At 40.0% G+C, this 22133-nt stretch overlaps 4 protein-coding genes across 10 annotated transcripts in view; 1 reads left to right on the plus strand and 3 right to left on the minus strand.

Annotated features, from left to right (window-relative positions):
* Window positions 1-528: 528 nt before the first annotated feature.
* LOC126591283 (uncharacterized) overlaps window positions 529-22133 on the minus strand; it is a 42420-nt gene continuing 20815 nt past the window's right edge. For 2 of the 4 annotated variants that reach the window (XM_050256937.1, XM_050256936.1), the window contains exon 2: window positions 529-2691. In XM_050256937.1, coding sequence (XP_050112894.1) covers window positions 1328-2002 — 675 coding nt within the window. In that variant the 5' untranslated portion in view covers window positions 2003-2691 and the 3' untranslated portion in view covers window positions 529-1327. Of the gene's footprint in view, window positions 2910-22133 lie in introns of all 4 variants that reach the window. The other 2 variants (XM_050256935.1, XM_050256934.1) reach the window with 1 other exon arrangement.
* On the minus strand, window positions 6116-10576 carry LOC126591267 (uncharacterized protein At4g26450-like). 3 transcript variants are annotated; one of them, XM_050256897.1, is made up of 5 exons: window positions 10113-10576; window positions 8067-10022; window positions 7702-7891; window positions 7391-7445; window positions 6116-6425 (listed from the first exon to the last, which is right to left on the minus strand). In XM_050256897.1, the coding sequence occupies exons 2-5, from the start codon at window positions 10007-10009 to the stop codon at window positions 6370-6372; spliced, it is 2244 nt and encodes a 747-aa protein (XP_050112854.1). In that variant the 5' UTR covers window positions 10010-10022; window positions 10113-10576; the 3' UTR covers window positions 6116-6369. The 3 variants fall into 3 exon arrangements, with proteins under 3 accessions (XP_050112854.1, XP_050112853.1, XP_050112855.1); XM_050256896.1 differs by having other exon boundaries at window positions 8067-10576; XM_050256898.1 differs by having other exon boundaries at window positions 7368-7445; window positions 8067-10576.
* On the minus strand, window positions 11368-12045 carry LOC126589302 (FH protein interacting protein FIP2-like). Its single transcript, XM_050254573.1, has one exon. It carries the CDS (start codon window positions 12043-12045, stop codon window positions 11368-11370), a length of 678 nt encoding a protein of 225 aa, XP_050110530.1.
* On the plus strand, window positions 15147-21189 carry LOC126591266 (chloride channel protein CLC-f). 2 transcript variants are annotated; one of them, XM_050256894.1, is made up of 9 exons: window positions 15147-15861; window positions 16778-17180; window positions 17677-17871; window positions 18397-18851; window positions 18949-19053; window positions 19142-19375; window positions 19806-20018; window positions 20168-20400; window positions 20804-21189. In XM_050256894.1, exons 1-9 carry the CDS (start codon window positions 15385-15387, stop codon window positions 20877-20879), a joined length of 2391 nt encoding a protein of 796 aa, XP_050112851.1. In that variant the 5' UTR covers window positions 15147-15384; the 3' UTR covers window positions 20880-21189. The 2 variants fall into 2 exon arrangements, with proteins under 2 accessions (XP_050112851.1, XP_050112852.1); XM_050256895.1 differs by having other exon boundaries at window positions 15722-15861; window positions 16767-17180.

Genomic DNA, 22133 nt, shown 5'->3' on the forward strand with positions numbered 1-22133 from the left:
AGGATTTACACATGGTCTTTATAGATTTGGAAAAAGCGTATGATAGGGTCCCAAGAGACATTCTTTGGAGGATTTTAGAGAAGAAAGGAGTACGAGTAGCATATATCCAAGCTATAAAGGATATGTATGAAGGAGCAAAGACTGCCGTAAGAACTCATGAAGGACAAACCGAAAGCTTTCCCATAACTGTAGGATTACATCAAGGCTCATCCTTAAGTCCTTACCTTTTTGCGTTGGTAATGGATGAGTTAACAGGACATATTCAAGATGATATTCCTTGGTGTATGCTTTTCGCAGACGATATAGTGTCGATAGATGAAACTCAGGAAGGGGTAAATGCAAAGCTTAACCTTTGGAGAGAAGTGTTGGAATCTAAAGGTCTTCGCCTAAGCCGATCAAAGACAGAATATATGGAGTGCAAGTTCAGTGCAAATGGAGGCCAAAACGAGTTAGGGGTGAGGATCGGAGATCAAGAAATACCAAAGAGCGACCGTTTTCGTTACCTAGGATCTATCTTGCAAAAGAACGGAGAATTAGATGGAGATCTCAACCATAGAATACAAGCTGGATGGATGAAGTGGAAGAGTGCATCCGGCGTGTTGTGTGACCGCCGTATGCCACTGAAGCTCAAGGGAAAATTTTATAGGACGGCAATAAGGCCGGCGATGCTGTATGGCACAGAATGTTGGGCGGTGAAACATCAACACGTACACAAAATGGGTGTAGCGGAGATGAGGATGCTTCGTTGGATGTGTGGGCACACGAGAAAGGATAAGATTAGGAATGAGGATATCCGGGGTAAAGTACGAGTAGCCGAAATTGAAGGAAAGATGAGAGAAAATCGGTTACGGTGGTTTGGACATGTGCAAAGAAGGCCTACTGACGCTCCGATTAGAAGATACGACTATGGGACAGAGGTTCAGGGCCGAAGGGGTAGAGGAAGACCTAGGAAAACTTTGGAAGAGACTCTAAGAAAAGACTTAGAGTACTTGGATCTAACGAAGGACATGACACAGGATCGAGCACAATGGCGTTCTAAGATTCATATAGCCGATCCCACTCAGTGACTTGGATTTTCCAAGTCTCCAACCAAGAAGTTTTCCTCACTCGGAAAATTAAAGGAACACTACCCCAACCTACATGCTCCACTCAGAAAGCTTCAACATACAAGCTTCAACAAAAGAAAATTCAAAGAACTTAGCGAAGAAAGCTTTGGTGTATTTAACACAATACGTTGAAATGAAGGAAAGCTTATTTATTGATATCCCCGATAAGCTACAAATATGTACATATACATGAGTCAAAATAAACACACAAGAGGGAGCCATCACAAAGGTTGCTTAGGAGAAGTCTGAGCAGTCGGTAGAGCCCCAGAAAGAGAAGGCACCGGAGGGGGATCATTTGGAGCCTCAGTACTGGACAGAACCTTAGAAGGAGGAGGCATCAGAGGTTGATCATTTGGAGCTTCATTACGCGGTACAGCCCCAGAAGACGAAGGCAATAAATGCCTTTGGAACAAACCCACAAATCTCTGATGATCAAGTAAAACCTGACCATCAGTTTCCTTCATCTGGTCAAGCTTCCTCTTCATGTTTGTAGCATAGTCATATGCGAGCCGGTGCAACTGTTTATTCTCATGCTTGAGCCCCCTAATCTCCTGTTTGAGACTCATCACTTCAGCCGCCAATGATTCAACTTGGCGGGTTCGAGCAAATAGGCGTTGGGCCATATTAGACACAGAACCTGCACACTGAACACTGAGAGCCAGCGAATCCTTAACAGCTAACTCATCAGACCGTTTGGAAAGTAGTATGTTATCTTTGGGAGTGAGAAGGTTCCTGGCCACCACCGCAGCGGTCATATCATTCTTCATCACGGAATCCCCAACGGTAAGAGGACCAGTAGGGGAGACGAAGGATGGGCGCCATATGTTGTCTGGAGAAGGCGGGGCTGCCTCTTCAACAAGGTTCAAGTCAAAACGACGGTCAGAGGGGCCAGACATTTTCAAAAGTGTTGAAGAGAGAAGAGGTCGGACAAATCAAGATCTTAGAAGTGCAAGAATGAAGCTTCTACTGGTGGAGATTCAAGTGTGCTTTGGAACTTAATGCTTGATTTAGCCCCTATAAAAATCTGCACTCGACGGAGCTTCAGAAATCGAAGAGGCGCCTGCTCAGAAATCGAAGAGGCGTTTGCTTTCTCAAAAGCTGGGCTGCTTAGAGATCACGAGGGTTGATCTCAGAAATTGAACAGGCGTTTGCTTTCTCAAAAGTTGGGCTGCTCAAAGACCACGAAAGCCGATCTCAGAAATCGAAAAGGCACCTACTTTTCCAATCTTGTCAGCACCTGTCACACGCACACTCAGCTTTGCGGAAATTATGGGCATTCTGTCGAAGACTTCTGGGGAAGTAGAAAACACATGAATCTTACTGTTCAATCACCCACTTCCCACACGCAACAATAGCTCATGGGTACCACAGATAACTTTGCCAAAGTTCTCTGCCAAAGTTGAGCACGTGAAGCTTGCAGCTCCCACTACATTGCTCTGACCAAGAAGGGTAAAAGAATAGCAAAGAAACAGCACTAACAAAGTTTAGACCCATAAATTTTGAAGGTCTAGCTACCATATTATTACCCACAAGGGTAAAGGAACAGTACCACTGCTGGATAATTGGAAAGTCCCTGTGTGTCAACCTCTGTGCTTCGCGGCAAGGTAGACTAGCAAACATGCCCAACCTTTACTCACATTCGAGAAAACACTCCCAATAAGATTGCTTGCTCCAAAATCGAAGAGGCACCGTCCTCCGAATCTCGAGAGCCAGACTCCCAACATGACTACTTTCTTAAAAATCGAAGAGAGGGTAAAGGAACAGTACTATTGCTGGATAATTGGAAAGTCCCTGTGTGTCAACCTCTGTGCTTCGTGGCAAGGTGGACTAGCAAACATGCCCAACCTTTACTCACATTCGAGAAAACACTCCCAACAAGATTGCTTGCTCCAAATCGAAGAGGCACCGCCCTCCGAATCTCGAGAGCCAGACTCCCAACATGATTACTTTCTCAAAAATCGAAGAGACACTGCTCCCCGAATCTTCGAGAGCCAGACCCCCAGCATGATTGCTTTCTCAAAATCGATGAGGCATCGTTCTCCGAATCAATCGAAGAGGCGCTCGCTTTCTCAAAAGCTGGGCTGCTCAGAGACCACGAGGGCCGATCTCAGAAATCGAAGAGGCACCTACTTTTCTAGCCTTGTCAGCACCTGTCACACGCACACTCAGCTTTGCAGAAATTATGGGCATTCTGTCGAAGACTTCTGGTGAAGTAGAAAGCACATGAATCTTACTGTTCAATCACCCACTTCCCACACGCAACAATAGCTCATGGGTACCACAGATAACTTTGCCAAAGTTCTTTGCCAAAGTTGAGCACGTGAAGCTTGCAGCTCCCACTACATCGCTCTGACCAAGAAAGGTAAAAGAATAGCAAAGAAACAGCACTAACAAAGTTTAGACACATAAATTTTGAAGGTCTAGCTACCATATTATTACCCACAAGTGTAAAGGAACAGTACCACTGCTGGATAATTGGAAAGTCCCTGTGTGTCAACCTCTGTGCTTCGTGGCAAGGTAGACTAGCAAACATGTCCAACCTTTACTCACATTCGAGAAAACACTCCCAACAAGATTGCTTGCTCCAAAATCGAAGAAGCACCGTCCTCCGAATCTCGAGAGCCAGACTCTCAACATGATTACTTTCTCAAAATCGAAGAGAGGGTAAAGGAACAGTACCATTGCTGGATAATTGGAAAGTCCCTGTGTGTCAACCTTTGTGCTTCGTGGCAAGGTAGACTAGCAAACATGCCCAACCTTTACTCACATTCGAGACAACACTCCCAACAAGATTGCTTGCTCCAAAATCGAAGAGGCATCGCCCTCCGAATCTCGAGAGCCAGACTCCCAACATGATTACTTCCTCAAAAATCGAAGAGACACTGCTCTCCGAATCTCGAGAGCCAGACCCCCAGCATGATTGCTTTCTCAAAAATTGAAGAGGCATCGTTCTCCGAATCTCGAGAGCCAGATACCACATACCACTTTTTCAAAAGTGCTCTGACAGAGTTAAAACATGTGAAACTGGCAGCTCCCACTACCGTGCTATGACCAAACAGGGTAAAGGAATAGCATTACTACTTGTTGTTAGGAAGACTCCTATATATGTCGACCCCCATCCCCAACGGACAGGCAGACCTGCAAAAATGCTCAACCCTTCATCATATCTGAGAGGGCACTCCCAACGAAGCCTTTCAAAATATTCAGCTTTCTTTCCCCCCGATAATACCTCTGCAAACAAGTTATACTAGAGCAAGAATATCTCATATCATCAGGGTTAAAAGCAAGAGTATCCCATATCATGCTTTTTCCCTATCTTTTCCTTTGGCCTTGTTTTTACTTGCAAGACAAGGAGAAAGAGAGCAATCAGTCAGCACTTGGAATCAAGCTTCCAGCCAGGAACTGACTGTCTGGAACCCCTTACCTGATTACTTACCTGGCATTGCTCTCGAGTACTCATCTTCAACATCTTATGTTTCCAGAGAAGATTCTGCATCTGCTTGAGGAACAGATAGGGCAAGTGCGAAGGATACAAGGAAGCATGTGGAGACAAGCGTAACAGCACACGTGCCGATACATCCATTACTCTGTCAAAAGCAAAAGTATCCCATATCAGCAGGGTGGAACGTACTCTAGATTTGATGGACTTGTTTTGACCCTCAAATTCTTCAGTCGGCCTTATACTCTGGAGGAAACCAGAAAACCCTCCAGCTCAGTTCAAGAATAAGCCTGTGGAAAGTTACTTCTTCAAAAGCAAAAGTATCTCATATCATCTCTTCTCATTTTTCTTCTCTTTATCCTTCATGCTGCTGCAAGATGGGGAGAAGGTGAACAATCAGTCGGAGCTCTGATTGCTTACCTTGTCTGTCACTTCTTTCAGCAGACCCCCTAGCTCGGCGACTTGGGGGACTCCTACTACATGGTTTGTATCGCGCTTGACCAAGCCTGAAACTACAAGTAAGCTTCAAGTGAAATTGATACATTACCTTGTGCATCTCCACCAGTTAAAGATACCACCCCTGGATGGAGGAAGAGTACTTCCAGAGAAGATGCCACATCTACCTATGAGACAGAGAAGGCAAGTCAAGACAACACCACACTCCGATACTTAGAAGTTTCGTGATTACGAGATCATTCTCCCACAATATTTCCTAATGTCATTTGTACTAAATCATTCACTTGTACTCACTAAAGGAGAGCTTGAACCTATGTACTTGTGTAAACCCTTCACAATTAATGAGAACTCTTCTATTCCGTGGACGTAGCCAATCTGGGTGAACCACGTACATCTTGTGTTTGCTTTCCTATCTCTATCCATTTATATACTTATCCACACTAATGACCGGAGCAATCTAGCGAAGATCACAAAAAGCGACCGTTTTCGCTACCTAGGATCTATCTTGCAAGAGAACGGAGAATTAGATGGAGATCTCAACCATAGAATACGAGTTGGATGGATGAAGTGTAAGAGTGCATCCAGCGTGTTGTGTGACCGTCGTAGGCCACTGAAGCTCAAGGGAAAATTTTATAGGACGGCAATAAGGCCAGCGATGTTGTATGTCACATAATGTTGGGCGGTGAAGCATCAACACGTACACAAAATGGGTGTAGCGGAGATGAGGATGCTTCGTGGGATGTGTGGGCACACGAGAAAGGATTAGATTGGGAATGAGGATATCCGAGGTATAGTAGGAGTAGCCGAAATTGTAGGAAAGATGAGAGAAAATCGGCTCCGGTGATTTGGACATGTGCAAAGAAGGCCGACTGACGCTCCGGTTCGAAGATGTGACTACGGGACAGAGGTTCAGGGCCGAAGGGGTAGAGGAAGACCTAGGAAAATTTTGGAAGAGACTCTAAGAAAAGACTTAGAGTACTTGGATCTAACGGAGGACATGACACAAAACCGAGCGCAATGGCGTTCTAGGATTCATATAGCCGACCCCACTTAGTGGGAAAAGGCTTTGTTGTTGTTGTTGTTGTTGGGGAAGAACAAATGGCGTCTTCAACCATTACCGCCAAATGCGAATCAACACGATTAACATGTTTCATGTTAAAAACAAGGTGTAACAGAAAATTAAAAGTATTTAACATCCTTAAAACTTCCTACCAGAGGAAGAGACTTGCACCCTTAACAAACTGAAAAAATAAAAATCAATCAAAGCAAAGATAGCCACTTGAATGAAGCAAAATATGGGACAAAAGAAACCCCAATGATCTAAGCATTACCGAATTATACATCCGAGCAATATTATGAATGGCTGGATCAAAATGGCTTCTCATACTCCTGTGGGGTTGGCTGCTCCCAAGGCCTCAAAAAGGCTGCACAGGTAATTTAAGAAGTATTAGATATGAAAATTAAACGAACGGAGAAACATTTTTAAAAGAGGAACAAAGTTTTGACCTATAAAATAAAAAACTGCTGGCACGTTGTTGTCACAAGACTCATAACAATACAGTAAAAGGTAAATGCATAACAAAATGTAATAAGCTGCACTTCCTAGACTTTGGAAGAAACTGAAAACCCACAAGTTAGTACATGTTCCAGTCCTAGCTGCAAAATGTGCTGATCAACCCAAGACTTCACACTTCCTTACCTCTCAGTTATTATATAATCAGAACCTAATATCCAATTTTCTCCTCTCCTTTCTTATAGCGTTATAACCCTTCAAGTTGTAATTCCCAAACCACATAATGATTCTTAGGTCACTGAAATTTTTGCGGAAAGAAGTTTCCTGGACTAATCAATCAGATTTTGTTCTCTTCCAGAATGTTGACAAGACTATGAAAGCAAACGTATGTTACTGACTATTAGTTACCACAAGCAAAGAATAAAACTCACCCTAGCCTTTTGCTTTTTAATTCAGTTTTTTCTTGGAGAGAAACATGTTCTTACATCAAGTATCACCAATTTACAAGTCCTATCTCAAGTGTGCATGCAACACATTCAAACGAATAAGCAGTTGAAAGGAAAGGAAAAATCTCCCTCAAGACTTTCACCCACCATCGCCGTACTGAAACAGTTTTAAGAGTGTATAAAAGAAACTACTTATTTGACTCATTGTAAGATTCAGCAGACCAAATGCGATCAGAATTGATTAAATATCGGGACATTTGTGTCCCAACTTGTAGGTAGTTGGTACAAGGCCTGTAACAATTAAAAGCACATAACCTTATACATGTTCTGTTCTAACACACACAATAAAAATCCAACACCATCCCAGCAGAACTTGACAGGTATTTGAGATTCATTAGAAAACAAACCAGTGATTAAAAAGGTGGCATACTTAATGGTATTTCTCCCAGTGCCATGTATATCGAATCATCGTCAGCAAGAGCCGGCTGAAACAATAAGTAAAAGAACAGAAATATCAGTTGTATACTGTATGCTAAATTACTTAGCAGTGCTTTTCCATCAAGCAGCCAAGGACAAAAGACCATATGGGCAATTATGTAATAGAAGCACATGTACAGTTGTATAAGTTCAAGTGATCCATTTACATGTTTTTGAGACCAAATAACCAACAGGACAATGGATTCATAAATAAGTTTCATATCTGCAAAACTAACAACTTAATCTAGCAACAAATGTTAGTACCTGTCCATTATGAAGGTCAATTTCATTATGCACTGGATTAAGATCCCCTGGTACCGTTGAACAACTTGGGAAATCAGTTCCCAGCAACTCTGAAATCATAAGCCCATAACCATCTTGAACATCAGGGTTATCATTAGGATTCTGCGCATGGTTGGTAAAGCCATCTAGAGGAGTAAATTCAGCCTCTGTCCTGTATATTGAACAACATGAAAACAGAAACATAAATACATGTAAAAGAAACTAAGAAAGAAATATAAAAGTACAAACTACTAGCAGGTTTACTTGACACACCCAGAAAAAAACTTATACTGAAGGGAGAACTAAATCAATAATCATGAACTGGAATGCAGCTAGGAAAAACTTACTTTCTTTCGGTATTGTTGAAGGTCTTATCTTCTTGGATGGAGTCATTTTCTAAATCTATGATTTCAATCTCTTTAACATCGATAGTTCGTCTACTGTTTTCACCAGACACGTTGGAGTTACTCATTGACAAATCAATATCAACAGTTTCTGCTTCTTTCTTTATTCCAGAAACAGTTGGATAATCTATTGCACGATCACTATCACGATTCTCATGTGCATCCATGAGATTAAGGTCGCAGATCTTGAATGAATTTGGAAAAAGCTGTTTTTCTTGCACATACTCGATACAGGCTTCACTTCCATTTTTTTGGAAAAGGGAGTCATTCATTACCGACCTCTCATGATCATTAGCTATAATTACCTGCTCATCAGCAGAATCGCTTTCTTCATGTGAACTTTCGTTCTTTTCACCCAAGTTAGAAAGTTGGAAACACTCATCTGTGTCCGCAACCATGTAAGGAAGCCATTGTCTCGGCTTTTTGGCTCCCTCCAGGTTATCGTGTACTTCTAAAGCTCTTTTCTCAACTCTTTCTTTAACTACAAAGCTGGAACTCCTAAACCCTACTGGTCCCTGACTTGATTCTTGCTCGTTTTCACGAACAAAAGCTCTACCTGGCAAAGACTGGGATCTTCCATATTTGTTTTGCTCGATACCATATTCAGGATCTAATTCTACTAAAATTTCAGCCGACTGACTGGACTGAGGTTTAGAAGTTTCGGGGTTGAGATCATTATCATGAGGAGTTTTATCTGATAGAGTGGCACCTGTGGGAATATCAAGAGAACCGCTTTCAACTAAAGCTTGAGACTTTTCTGGTTGGACAGCAATGTCAGAGGTGCTCCCCACCTGGATATTTGTAACTGGATCAACCTTTGGACCCCTAGAAGTCAACGACGAGCGGATTCTGGTGGGCACCTTGGCAAATTTGGAGAGTGTCAGCAAATCAATACCATTCTTTCCTGAGGAATCACCCTCAACCTCAGCCTCCGAAACCCTAAGCTGAATCGGTAAGTTCTCCAATACATTATGTTTCTCGGTTTCATAACTGGTAGCAGAATCTTGATCCTTCATCTCTATATCAGATACCTTGGAGGGTTCCTCACCAACTTCATCGGTTTCAATTGGACCATCTTTCCAAGCACCAGAAGAACTTGGCTTTGAGCTCATATCCTCAACGTGGTTTTGACTCTTGTCCAATTTAGATTCTGAATCCACTGCATCCTCACTCTTCGGCCCCAACTCACTTGGACTGGAGTTCTGTTGCAACCCATTATTACAACCATCTTTACTGATCTTCTGCTCCTCATGCTGTCCAGATACAGAACCTTCATCCCCCTCCATATCAGAGGAAGCCCTACTGTGCCTATCAGTGAACGAACCAGCCCTCCCATAGTCTTGGCCCCAGTCGGAACCATAAGCGCCCCTATTCGATCCAGCCGCATTTCTCCTCCTTCCCTTGAACTGATTCCTTGCATTGCTGCTGAATTCATCAACACCAAACCTTCCCCTTCTAGAACCTCCATCCGAAACCGAATTCCCCAACCGGGCAAGAGCTGAAGTTCGGCCCTCCGCTGCAATTTGCAACTGATCAGCCTCCTGAAACTCCCCCATTTGCTTCTTGGAGTTCTGCCATTTGGCAGACAGCACATTTGGAGGCAGCAGTCCCTGAGCTACCAAATACTCTGCTGCAAGGCGCCCCGCCTCCATAAAGATATCGCCTTTCCGGGGTGGAGGAGGTGGAGGCGGTGGCGGAGCTGGAGGCGGTTGGAAAGACTTCGGGCGGCCAAAACCCCGATTGAAATTGCGGTGTTCGGTGCTGTAAAAGCCATGCCCCCTCATAGAACCCTCCGGGGAGATCCGAGAGTTGGGAGCCATGCCCATCCCCATGCCCATGGAATTGGACCTGTACCCATTTCCCGGATTCCGATTCCGGGCATGCATGTTTTTATTGTGTCTACACAAATCAAATACAAGTTATTTCTACAAATTATCCTCAGAAATTCAGCGCATCGCTGAAATTAGGGTTCTTGGGGGTTTCAGATACCTTGCAAATCCACAGAATTGAGCTCAAATGGCGGTTACCCACCAACCACCAGCTGTTCGTACAAATCGAAACACCGAAAAATCACAACCCTTTGTTCTGATCCTCGCAAATTTTCATACCCAAGATTCAAAGATTCAAAGCTTCCAAGAACAGATTCTGTCTTTATGGGGGAATAACCGCTGAAATTCCGACCTTTACTTTCTGGAATTTGGGAATTTGGAATTCGATTCATTCAAACCCAGCTCCCATTTTGTGTCATCGGAGTATTCAATAGCGGATCTGCGTCAAATTCCCACTCACAATCTCAGAACCCTGGCTCCCTCCATTTTTTTCTCCCCCCTTTTCCAAGAAATGGAACCCGAGCTTGTTTATCAGTCAATTTTTTGAGATCAGCAGCTTCTTCTTTTTTATTTTTTTGGAAACTCAGAAATTTTGATTTTTTTAGGTATTTACATTTTTGGAAGAAGAGGAATAAAATTAAAGGATGAAAATTAAATTTATAAAATCGGTAATGGCGTATTTTAACTAATTTTCAACTCGGAAATTATAAAATCTTGAGTTTGGCAAAAAAATGAAGGAAGAAAATTGTTGAATTTGGGCTTTCAGGTCCAGTTGTTACTACCCAACACTTTTAGTATTGGGTCATCCAAGGCTCCAAGCCCATACCCAAGTAATCGGATCCAAAACCCGACTACAAGGGTACCATTTTATAGAGACAGAAGGACCTTAGGGTGATCATTTCGTCGACATATGCTTCTATACACTTATAGCATTTATATCAGAAAATTTAAATATTGTATACGTCGTTAGTAAGATCATTTCAAAGAACTATCTATAATAACAAACTTATAAAATAGCGATGCTCTAAGTCGAAACAATAGCTCGTTTTTTGAAATGATTTTAAATAACTGAAGACACTTTTGATGAAATTGTTTTTTATTTTTTAAAGCACTTGAAGTGCTAACAAGTGCTTCTAACAAGTGCTTCTTGCAGGTGTTTTTCAAGGATTTATTTAAATTTTTACTAAGAAAAATGCTTTCAATTATTTAAAAAACACTTCCAAACAAACTTAAAATAAAGAATTTTACTCTGCAAAACTTAATCTATTGATAATCATTTGGTAAATTCCACGCATGAAATACACAGAGATCATCCCATTGCAATTCCGATAAATCAAAATAAATAGAACAAAAAATTGATTAATCTAGCTTCCTTGAAGCATTTCTAACATAATCAACATTGTCAAGGATCTCTTTCAGCAGCTACAATCTTCCACGCAAGATGCCCCAAAGAGTCTGTACCCTTTACTCCCCACGAAAGAAGCTCCTCGTAGATTTGCTCCATAAAAAGTAGAATCCCACAAATCGGCATTGTCAAAAGTAGCACCCTCAGCATCTACATAATTAAACTTAGCATCCCGAATATCTGCATTTGAGAAACGAACATATCTCATGCACGAATAGCTGAAGTCGACTTTCGATAGATTCAATCCAGAGAGATCAATGCCAGAAAGATTAACACCTCGAAGATTGATGTGTTGCCCGCGTATATAGTACTTCATGATATCAGCGCGTGTTACATCTGAGTTTAGACTTTCACCTTTGCTCCTATGCAGAAGTTCACCTTGTAATTCATCTGTCAACCCAACTAGTTGATAGTATTTTGCCTCCTTAAGAAGTTCTGCATATTGGGTATCTTCCAGTTTAGGAATATCACCGTCTCTTAACCAATTAAGGATGTGTCGAAAAAGCTTACCATCCCTATCGATAAAAACATATCCCTTCTTATCTTGGCGTAAAGTGTGACGGCCACTAAACATTGCAGCTAGCATCGAATCAGGCTCGCGCTGAGTTAGAGTACCAACAGTGGTGGAAAACTTTCTTCCTCCAACATTGAGGTGAACCAAGGATGAAGAGTCATAGCCATCTGCCATGGCTTCGAAACTTTGAGAGAGATAAACTGACGAGTGAGTTGGCAATATGCCAATATGCAAGCCTTAACCTAGACGGAACTGCCGGAAAATACTATTTTCCCTGCCCTAGGCTCCGACACCATGTAAAAATAGTAAATTGAATGGGATAATTTCATTCATAGGTTAAACCCCCTCATATACAATCCACAAGCCTTTGGTGTATAAGAATTAGGATTCCTAGGTAGGAAGGAAATCTAATTACAATACAATTATTTAAATTTATTCGTGAAACAAGGAATCCTAATTAGGGTTGTATTCTTCACTTGGCTCTCAAATTTGGGGAACAAATTTTTCTGACCAAATACAATTCGTGCACTATACAGTGAATAAAAACTTTAAAAAACACATCATTTTACAAACAAATAAATGTGAAAAGTAATATCTTTTACTCAGCAAAATAAACTCCACCCATAAAATAATGAGAGTTTTAACGAAATACTTTGGGTACTGTTCACTTTTAAGGAAAAATGACATTTTTACCTTTCTTCGTACTATTCACTTACACCTTTATTTGTCATTTTTCATTAAAATCAAAGTTTTTTTGGACTTTTTGTTAGTTTTTCTTAAATTAATTATATAGAACATTGATTCATGTAGCTTCCTATGAGCAAATCCATCGTAATCCTCATTTTCCTACAATCTTTCACACATGATGCATGAGCAAGGTTGTAACCTTTAGCACCCACAAAAGAAGTTCCTCGTAGATTTGCCCCAGCAAAATTGGAATTAAACAAATTTGCATGGCCAAAAATAGCACCTTCAGCATCCACGTTGTAGAACATAGACCCTTCAAGACATGCATTTGAGAGAAGAACATTTCTCATGCATAAATTGCTGAAGTCTACTTTCCATGGATTCAATCCAGAGAGATCAATGCCAGAAAGATTAGTAGACCTCGAAGCTTGATGATTTTCCTAGGTAGATAGTACTGTTGGTATATGGTCCAGCCCATGATGAATGTTTTAGATTATTCTAGTAAGTAAGTGAGGTGACTGGAGCATGCTAGACAATTCTAGCATGTTTTTCTTAAGTCAGTGGAAGAAGCTAGAGAGTACTAGTTTCCTTGGTTGCAAATGGAAATATCTAGAAGCTACAATTTTGTGGTTGTCATGCAAGCCAAAGTAGGTGGGCAATGGGTAAGTTGGCATAAACCCACCTATAATAAATAGGTGTGTGGGTGTTGCTAGCATAGAAGTGAGTAGAAAAGGATCAAGTTCAAAGCTAGAGTTCCACTCCAAGAGTGAGAGTGAGAGTGTTCCACCACACATTGTGAGTGAAGTTTAGAATGATGGAAAGTGTGTTATACTTTCTTGTATCCATCAAACCTTGTCTTTGTCTTAGTAAGACTACTCTTGTTGTACTCATTATTTTCATATAGCGAAGATTGATTGTTGTTCCGTGGACGTAGGTATAAATTGCCAAACCACATAAATTATTGATGTCCATTTTCTACTTAATTTGTGCATTTTCCATTTTGTAGTACCGACATTCCTAACAAGTAATTCATGATATCAGCATGATTTACATCGGAGTTTAAACTTTGACCTTAATTTTCTCTTATTCAAAAGGTCTTGTAATCCATCTATCAACCGTGTAGTTGACAGTATATTTTGCCTCCTTTAGAAGTTCTGAATATTGAAAATCTTCTGAAGACCTCTCCCGCAGATGCACAGGCCACCACCATCATCACCTGCTCCGGTGCTCCCTCACGTTGAATGCAGACTGGATATCGAAGGGGAGAGGATGCCTATGAAACTCTCGAGCTTTGGCGGTGAAGATGGGATGGCTGCATGAAAGAGGTGGGACCGTAATTCAACCGCTTACCTGTTGTCTTATTTAATTCTTTTTTCGAACTCCCTAGTAGTCTGGACTATTGTAAAAACAATCGTAGCAGTTAATGGTATTTTGGCTCCTCTAGAAGTTCTGCATGTTGAGAATCTTCTAATTGCATGTGGTGGGGGAAGGTACAACTGAGGGGGGTTGCTAGTGGTGGACGGAGACAGTTGTTCGGAGAACGCGCAGAGGAGGAAGAACGAACGCGGAAACTGCTGTAGGGTTAAAGTGAAGGGCGAGTGTGGGATTTAGAGATTATGTGAGGGTATAATAGGTACAAAAAGTGGATTCTTGATTTCTTCTTTCTTCTCGGATCTGAATACAACCTAAATGTAAGGAATCCAATTCCTTCAAATTTTAGAGTTCCAAAAATTTGTGTGGGAACCAACTTTTTAATTCCTTAATATTTGGTAAATACCAAAGTATTCCATAATCAAAATTCAGTTTCGTATTTTGATTCCGATTAAGATTACCCATCAAAGTAATCTCAAAAAATTTAGAACATAATCCGGAACTCATATATTCTATAAGTTTTGTAATGTTCTCTAACTTTTTCGTGCATGCAATTTATTGTTCTTTCTTAATATTTGGTATATGCCTATGTATAAATTTAATTAATTTTATAGTATAGTAGTATGCTTACCCTTTTTAATATATAAGTGTATGTTCAATAAAAATAATGAAAAAAATGTATTCAAAGTTAACAATAAAACACAAAAGTTACTTACAAGTATATAATTTGTGTGCATAACTATAAACAACTGGAAGTTTTTGGAAGTTTTTTAAAATTTTTTTTTATAATAACTTCGAAAAACTTCGGAAAAGTTCAGATAAAAAATTTAGAATTTTTTGAAATCTCTAAATGTGTTTCAATTTTCATTCTAATTTTTCAGAAAATATTCTGATTCGAAATTTTAGGTTTGAATTCGGAAATTTTACTAGCGGAATCGAAAACCTCATCCTAACTTATGGGCTAAGAATTTCAATTAAGAAAAAGAATAATTCTTTATTTATTTGACAAAAAATTAACATTAATAAGCTAAATAACTAGGTATTAAAAAAACAATAAAAATCGAATATGCACCATCATACATGAACATATACTTTATTGAAATCCAATTTACCGTTCCAACCCGCAACTCGTAATGCATAACCTAGGAGGTGTTTTGGTGACTCGAACGGTTTGACCCAAATAAAGTAAAAAGGCGTAGTTACCAACACATAGTGACAGGATGGAAACCCCAAAAACAAAAATCATAGATTTGAAAGACAAAAACGACATTGCAAGCTTTCGAAGCACACACGGAATGCGTGTGATTGCACAGTGAATTACGACAAGAGGAAGATCGAGATGCAACAGAGGACTGTTGATTGTACAGAATTCTAGAGAGAGAGCGAGAGAGAGCGAGAGAGAGAGAGAGAGAGAGGGAATTGGGGTTCTAGGGTTTGGGGGTGGTGTTGGGGAAGATGTCAGGAGAGGAATACAGCGATGAGAATCATCTGCTGCGATCCTCCAACGACATTACCGACGACGAAAACGCCGGCGTTTCGGCAGAGAAAGACAACGACTTGGAAGCTCAGGAGGGATTAATAAGCAGCAGGAAAAGCAGTATTAGTCCCACCAGCAGACGAGGCGGAGTCGGAGGCTTCAAGGATCTGCTGATCAAGCATTTGGACGGCGGAGGTGGGCTTTCCGGCCGCCGTCTCAATGTCAAGCGCGGCCGAGATAATTCCCCAAATCACGGCGGTAGAGAGATTAGAGACCAGCAACGGCCCCCTGTAGATCACCACCACCATCATAATCAGCAGCATCATGAGTCTTCGGCTGGAATAGACGGTAATGATGAGCTTGCCGATAGTGCGCCGCCCGAATGGGCTTTGCTTCTCCTTGGTTGCCTTCTCGGCCTCGCCACTGGTCTCCTTGTTGCCGCATTTAACAAAGGGGTAAGTTTTCGATCTTTCGGAGCCTCCAATTGTGTAATACCATTAATAATTTGATGATGTGAACTTGTTGCTTAGGTTTTTGATACTAGTTACGGTTCTCAGAATGCTTCAAAACCTCCGATGTTTAATCCCAGTAATGTTTTGGGAGATCCAGTTGTTAACCATCATGAAAAATACTTGTAATTTTTGTAAATTTATGCAAAAGATGGGAACTTGTTGCTTAGCTTTTCAGCACTGTATTTTGTGTTCGATATTTGTTAAGTTTCTTAGAATGCTTTAATACCTCCAATGCTTAAATCCATTGATGTTTCGGATATCCAATTGTTACCCATCATGAAAAAACTTCTGACGTTTGTAAATTTATGAAAAGGTATGAACTTGCTGCTTAGTTTTACAGCACTGGTTTTTGTGTTTGACACTTGATGCGGTTCTTAGGATGCTGATTCTGCACATTTCCAACCTCAATTTCTCTGTTAGAATGTATTGCGTTATATCAAAAGTTGTTTGTATTTGGAAATAATGTCAATTGTTTTGATGGGCATGGTTCTTGTGGTTAGCAATAAGAGATAAAAATATTGTGCTTCTCTGCATGGTTTTTGGCTTTTATCGTCTGTAAAAGTATGTGTCATTTTTAGTTAATTCGATTGTTTAGCTTCTAAAATCTGCCTATTGTGATAAAACTTACAGTGTTCCTAAGTTAAGAAAAAAGAATGTGGGAACTTGTTGCTTGTTTCTATGCCAATGTCTGTATGACTCGGTGTGATCCAAAATGGTCTACATTTTGAAATGATACCAATAAAAAATAAAAGATGGTGCTTCCTGTTACGGTTGTTTAGCTTGTAGAGTCTATATAACAGTATGTTTTTTTTTTTTGTTTATTCTATTAACATTGATTGACGCCCTAGTGCTCATCTAGGTACATGTTATACATGAATGGGCCTGGGCTGGTACTCCAAGTGATGGTGCTGCATGGCTTCGTCTGCAGAGACTGGGTGATACTTGGCATCGAATTCTCTTAATACCCGTCACGGGTGGGGTTATTGTTGGCATGATGCATGGTTTACTCGAAATATTAGGCCAGATAAGGCAGTCCGGTTCCTCTCAAAGACAAGGATTTGATTTACTTGCTGCAGTCTTTCCCTCAATAAAGGCTGTCCAAGCAGCTGTCACTTTAGGTACTGGTTGTTCTTTGGGTCCTGAAGGCCCTAGTGTAGATATTGGAAAGTCTTGTGCCAATGGAATCTCATTAATGATGGAGAACAACAGAGAAAGGAAGATTGCCCTTGTTGCAGCAGGTGCAGCAGCTGGAATTTCTTCAGGTACTACCTAGACTTTCTTGTGCTCAATTAGTTTTCACTGATACAATATTTTATAGGAAACACCCTAATTTAGTATTGTCTTGAACAATTATTATATATTATTTTCAAAAGAAGAAAAGAATCTATTCTTTATGACTAACAACTGTGGGAGATTGAAACTTCATTTGAATGTAATTATGTGGTGTACAGTTGATTCATTTCTTTAGTTTTGCAACATCCAGCTGTCTTTGAGATCATGAAATACAAATTATGTAGATAACGAATGTGCTATTTATTGATGTTAATCTCAGAATTTGTTTCTAAATTTGAGTAACATGTTTGAGTAACTTTACCTTGCGATATGAGATGCACTCACCTTTTTGTCATTCGTATTATGTTCACTTGTGTGTCTTAATCACAAATATGAACAAATTTAGTTTTGTACTCCTAGAACAGTGAGAATCTTTTTACCAGTGAACAAGTCTGGTAGTAAACTTTTAGGATGTTTTCTCTTCAGGTTTCAACGCGGCAGTTGCTGGTTGTTTCTTCGCTATTGAAACGGTGTTAAGGCCTCTTCGAGCGGAAAACTCACCTCCATTTACAACTGCAATGATTATTTTGGCTTCTGTTATATCATCCACTGTATCTAATGTTTTACAAGGGACTCAGTCAGCATTTACAGTGCCTACATATGATTTAAAATCTGCTGCTGGTACGTGTATATTCTCCTCTCTTTCTTTCTTTTTCTCATTTATAATTTTTTTTTCCTTTTCGTCAATAAAATTAATTCGTAATGTTAATTTATTTTATGTGTGTATGTATGTGTTTACTATGTTTTCAGTTTATTTAGGCATATAGGTAATGTTTTCAATTTATTTAGGCATATATGCATATACATTATCTGATTTATGTGCGCTCATGTGAGTGTTCCTCAAACAACTATGGCAAAAGTTTTGTGCTTGATTGTTTAGTGAGATTTTTGTTGGAATGCTTTTGACCTGTTACTGACTTGATGGTGTGGAGCAGTCACTTTGCATATGATTTGTACCACATTTTGATTCCATCAGTTCCTTTTTTCTATTAATGAATTGTTCAAAATGCAACTTGGTATGAAAATTTCTTAGGACATCTAAACTGCTGAATTTCTGTCTTGCATGCATTTTTCAATTTTAAGATAAATGATTTCAGTGCATCTGTTCTGAGATTCCTTTTTATATGTTTTGATGTTGCCTTGTAGAACTTCCTCTATACCTGATATTGGGAATGCTATGTGGTGCTGTAAGTGTAGCCTTGACTCGATTGGTTGCTTGGTTCACAAAGTTCTTTGATTTCATCAAGGAAAGATTTGGTCTTCCTGATGTTGCCTGCCCAGCTTTAGGTGGTTTAGGAGCTGGGATTATCGCTCTTAAGTATCCTGGAATTCTGTATTGGGGATTTACAAATGTTGAAGAAATTTTGCACACTGGGAGGACTGCTTCAGCTCCTGGAATCTGGCTGTTAACTCAGTTAGCAGCAGCTAAAGTTGTGGCAACAGCTTTATGCAAGGGTTCTGGGCTGGTAGGTGGCCTATACGCACCAAGCTTGATGATTGGGGCTGCTGTTGGTGCTGTATTTGGGGGTTCAGCTGCAGAACTGATAAACTCAGCAATTCCAGGAAATGCTGCTGTTGCCCAGCCACAGGCTTATGCACTGGTACAACTCATTATAAGTGGCTCATTTTGATCTCTGCAATGGTAAATACGTACTTTAGTCCATATGATATGACTGAAATAGTTTTAAACTTCGGCAGGTTGGAATGGCTGCTACGCTAGCTTCAGTTTGTTCAGTACCATTGACATCAGTTCTGCTTCTGTTTGAGCTCACAAAAGACTACCGGATATTGCTCCCTCTCATGGTATTCTTATGCTTATATACTTTTTAATTCTTGTATTTGGTGCACAAGTTTTTATTGCTTGGTGTTAATATTTGTTGCGTGCAAGTAGGGGGCTGTTGGATTGGCAATATGGGTGCCCACTGTGGTAAACCAGGCAAAGGAGACTGAACCATCTGAAACACAGAATTCAGCAAGAGTTTATTCTTATGTTTCGGCTGATGAAGAAAAAGACGAAGTTAGTTGGAGACAACGTGATGATGGAGATGACTTGGAACTCACTGTTGTTGGAAACAATTCTGACTCCGAATTAGTTAGTGAAGAATTGCTTCTGGAAGATCTAAAGGTTTCACATTTCTTCTTTAAAATTGTTTATCAAGAGCTATTTGTCTCACTCACTCACACATAAATCGACCCTCAATGTGTAATTCAAGTTGTTATCAATTAATTTGATTTTGTTTCACTTTCTTTTGCAACTGCAGCATCTATATTCATTTTTTTCTTTTGCAAGCAATAAAAACTTGTGCACCAAATACAAGAATTAAAAAGTATATAAGCATAAGAATACCATGAGAGGTCGCACTTGGTGCGATGGCAAGTGCCTTTGCCCATGAGCGGTAGGTCTCGGGTTCGAGACTTGGGAGCAGCCTCTCCATAAATGGGGGTAAGGCTAGCCGACATTCACCTCTCTCAGACCCTGCGTAAAGCAGGAGCCTTGTGCACTGGGTACGACCTTTTTATACCTGACTTGCTCACTTGTTTATCCCTTATATCAGGTTTCGCAAGCCATGTCAAAGAAATATGTGAAGGTTCCTGTTAGCTTGACTCTGAAAGAGGCAATAAAATGCATGCACGAGAGTCATCAGAATTGTGTGTTGGTGGTTGATGGTGAAGATTTTCTGGAGGGAGTATTAACATACGGTGATGTTAGACGATTTCAATCGAAGAATTCTAGTGATACATCAGAGAGCGATACTAGAGTTTTGGATGTATGTGATGACATGCACACGTGTTATGTCTTCCATAAGTTTTGTTCTTAGTTAATCCCGAGTTTCTTTATTTCATAATGTGTTTGGTGTTATTTCTACCATAAAAGTTTGTAGTCTTCTAATTATATCCGAACTTGGAATCTTTGCAGGCAAATAAATGTCTTGTTTCATCTGTTTGCACTCGACGAGCTCTCTACAGTGGACGAGCCCGTGGTTTATTTACCTGTTATCCGGACACAGATTTAGCAATGGCCAAGGAGCTAATGGAGGCCAAGGATATAAGGCAGTTGCCTGTGGTTAAGCGTGTCAGAGAACCACCAAAAGAAATAAAGCGAAGAATCGTTGCTATTCTTCATTACGATTCAATCTTGAACTGTCTCAGGTTTTCAATACATTCTCACTTTATGGTTATACGATATGATACCTTGTTTCCTCTCCTATATTTGATGCCTGTTCATAAACTACACCGGCACTAATAACCTTGCCCTTAACCTCATATATTTTCATCTGATTGTTCTCTTTTACTTTCAACACTTTAACTGCAAAATATGGACCTTAAAGGATGTACTTTGAATCCCTCTTCTCCTTTTTTCCCTTATGTCCGCTTTCATGTAAACAAAAATGTGAAATTGCCCGTTCATTAGTTACAAATCATGCTGCTGTTTATGCTTGGGAAATTTACTGTATATTCTAGTCACTTTTTCCTTTCGTGATAATTTATGCTTGCACTTGAAGAAATTTTGATGCCATAATTTGTCTCATCGGATGATATCGTGTTTATGCAGAGAGGAGATAAATCACAGGAAAACAGTTCATCAACATAGAATAGAGAATCTCGACGAGATTAACAATGGCCATTAGCTTTTAGCAACAGAGCCGTTGCCAGGCCTTACTGCGAGACTGCCAACGCGAAAGAGAAGCTCAAAGCTCCGAGCAAAGCGAGGGAGAACGAAAGTTGATATGTCAGACTGGTTTTTTCTTTGATTTTGTGGAGTTTGGCTTCGAAACCAAGTGTATATTTCCAGGTCCTTCATCTGAGGCTTGAGAATTCGTACGGGGTTTTTTTGATACCACATATTCTTTTATGTAACCTACCAATTTGTTCATTGTACATGGAAAGCACAATTCATATGATCTAACCTTATAAATGAAAATCATAATGCAAGCAGAATGGTTGGAAAACATGAAATACAAATCATCGATGGGCAACGGTTGATTCTACATAAATAACCCTTTTCTTGAAAGTGGTTTTTCTTCATTTTGTTGAAAGACGTCTCAGGTTTGAAATAAGAAATATAGCTCAAAATCTTGAATTTGAATACAATACTTACAAATAATTGGTCCTATCATCATATGACAATCATATATGCTGTGATGACATCTATCTCACTTCAATACTACACTGGTGATCAAACGGATGTCCGATTTATTTTTGAACAAATGATATTATATACACTAAGGGGGAGGGGTGGGCTTAGCCTTACCAATGGCTAGCAATAACATGGTTCGAATTTGCGTTAAGTAATGTGAGTAAAGAACCATGTATATAGTTAAAAGTGGTGGACTCATGGATTTGTGGTGATTGGGGGAGTGTAATGGGTTTTTTTTACAGAGAAAAACTTTATGAGATATATTTCGTCAAATATATTGTTTCTCACGTTAAAGAAAAAATCAAATGTTGCAGCCAAATTATATATCTCAACTGAAGATGATTGAAAGAAAATACAAATTGTTTGAGTCAAATGACTGCACTAACTGCATTGTGGCTTTGTCATTACATAGTTATATACAATCGATGATGATAGATAATTAGTATCCGAATCTTGAATTCGGGTAGCCCCTATAACTAGCGCTAGAATCCCCTAACAGTGTATGTGATTTTCTTTTGGCCATCAGGATCTTTGAAGCTTGTTTTGTTCGTCTTAAAGGACACAAAAAGCACTTGGAGAGCTTACCCCACTAGAAGAAAAATCTTAATAACAATTAAAGGCTTAAGGCTCTTGAAGATAAAGCATGGAATCATATACAACACAATAGGACTGGTTGTTGAAAGAAAAACAAGAGAATCATAATCTTGAGTTTGTCTTTAGTAGTCCAATCTATTCAATAGTTTGA

The sequence above is a fragment of the Malus sylvestris genome, chromosome 11 (assembly GCF_916048215.2).
Source record: "Malus sylvestris chromosome 11, drMalSylv7.2, whole genome shotgun sequence".
Taxonomy (NCBI): domain Eukaryota; kingdom Viridiplantae; phylum Streptophyta; class Magnoliopsida; order Rosales; family Rosaceae; genus Malus; species Malus sylvestris.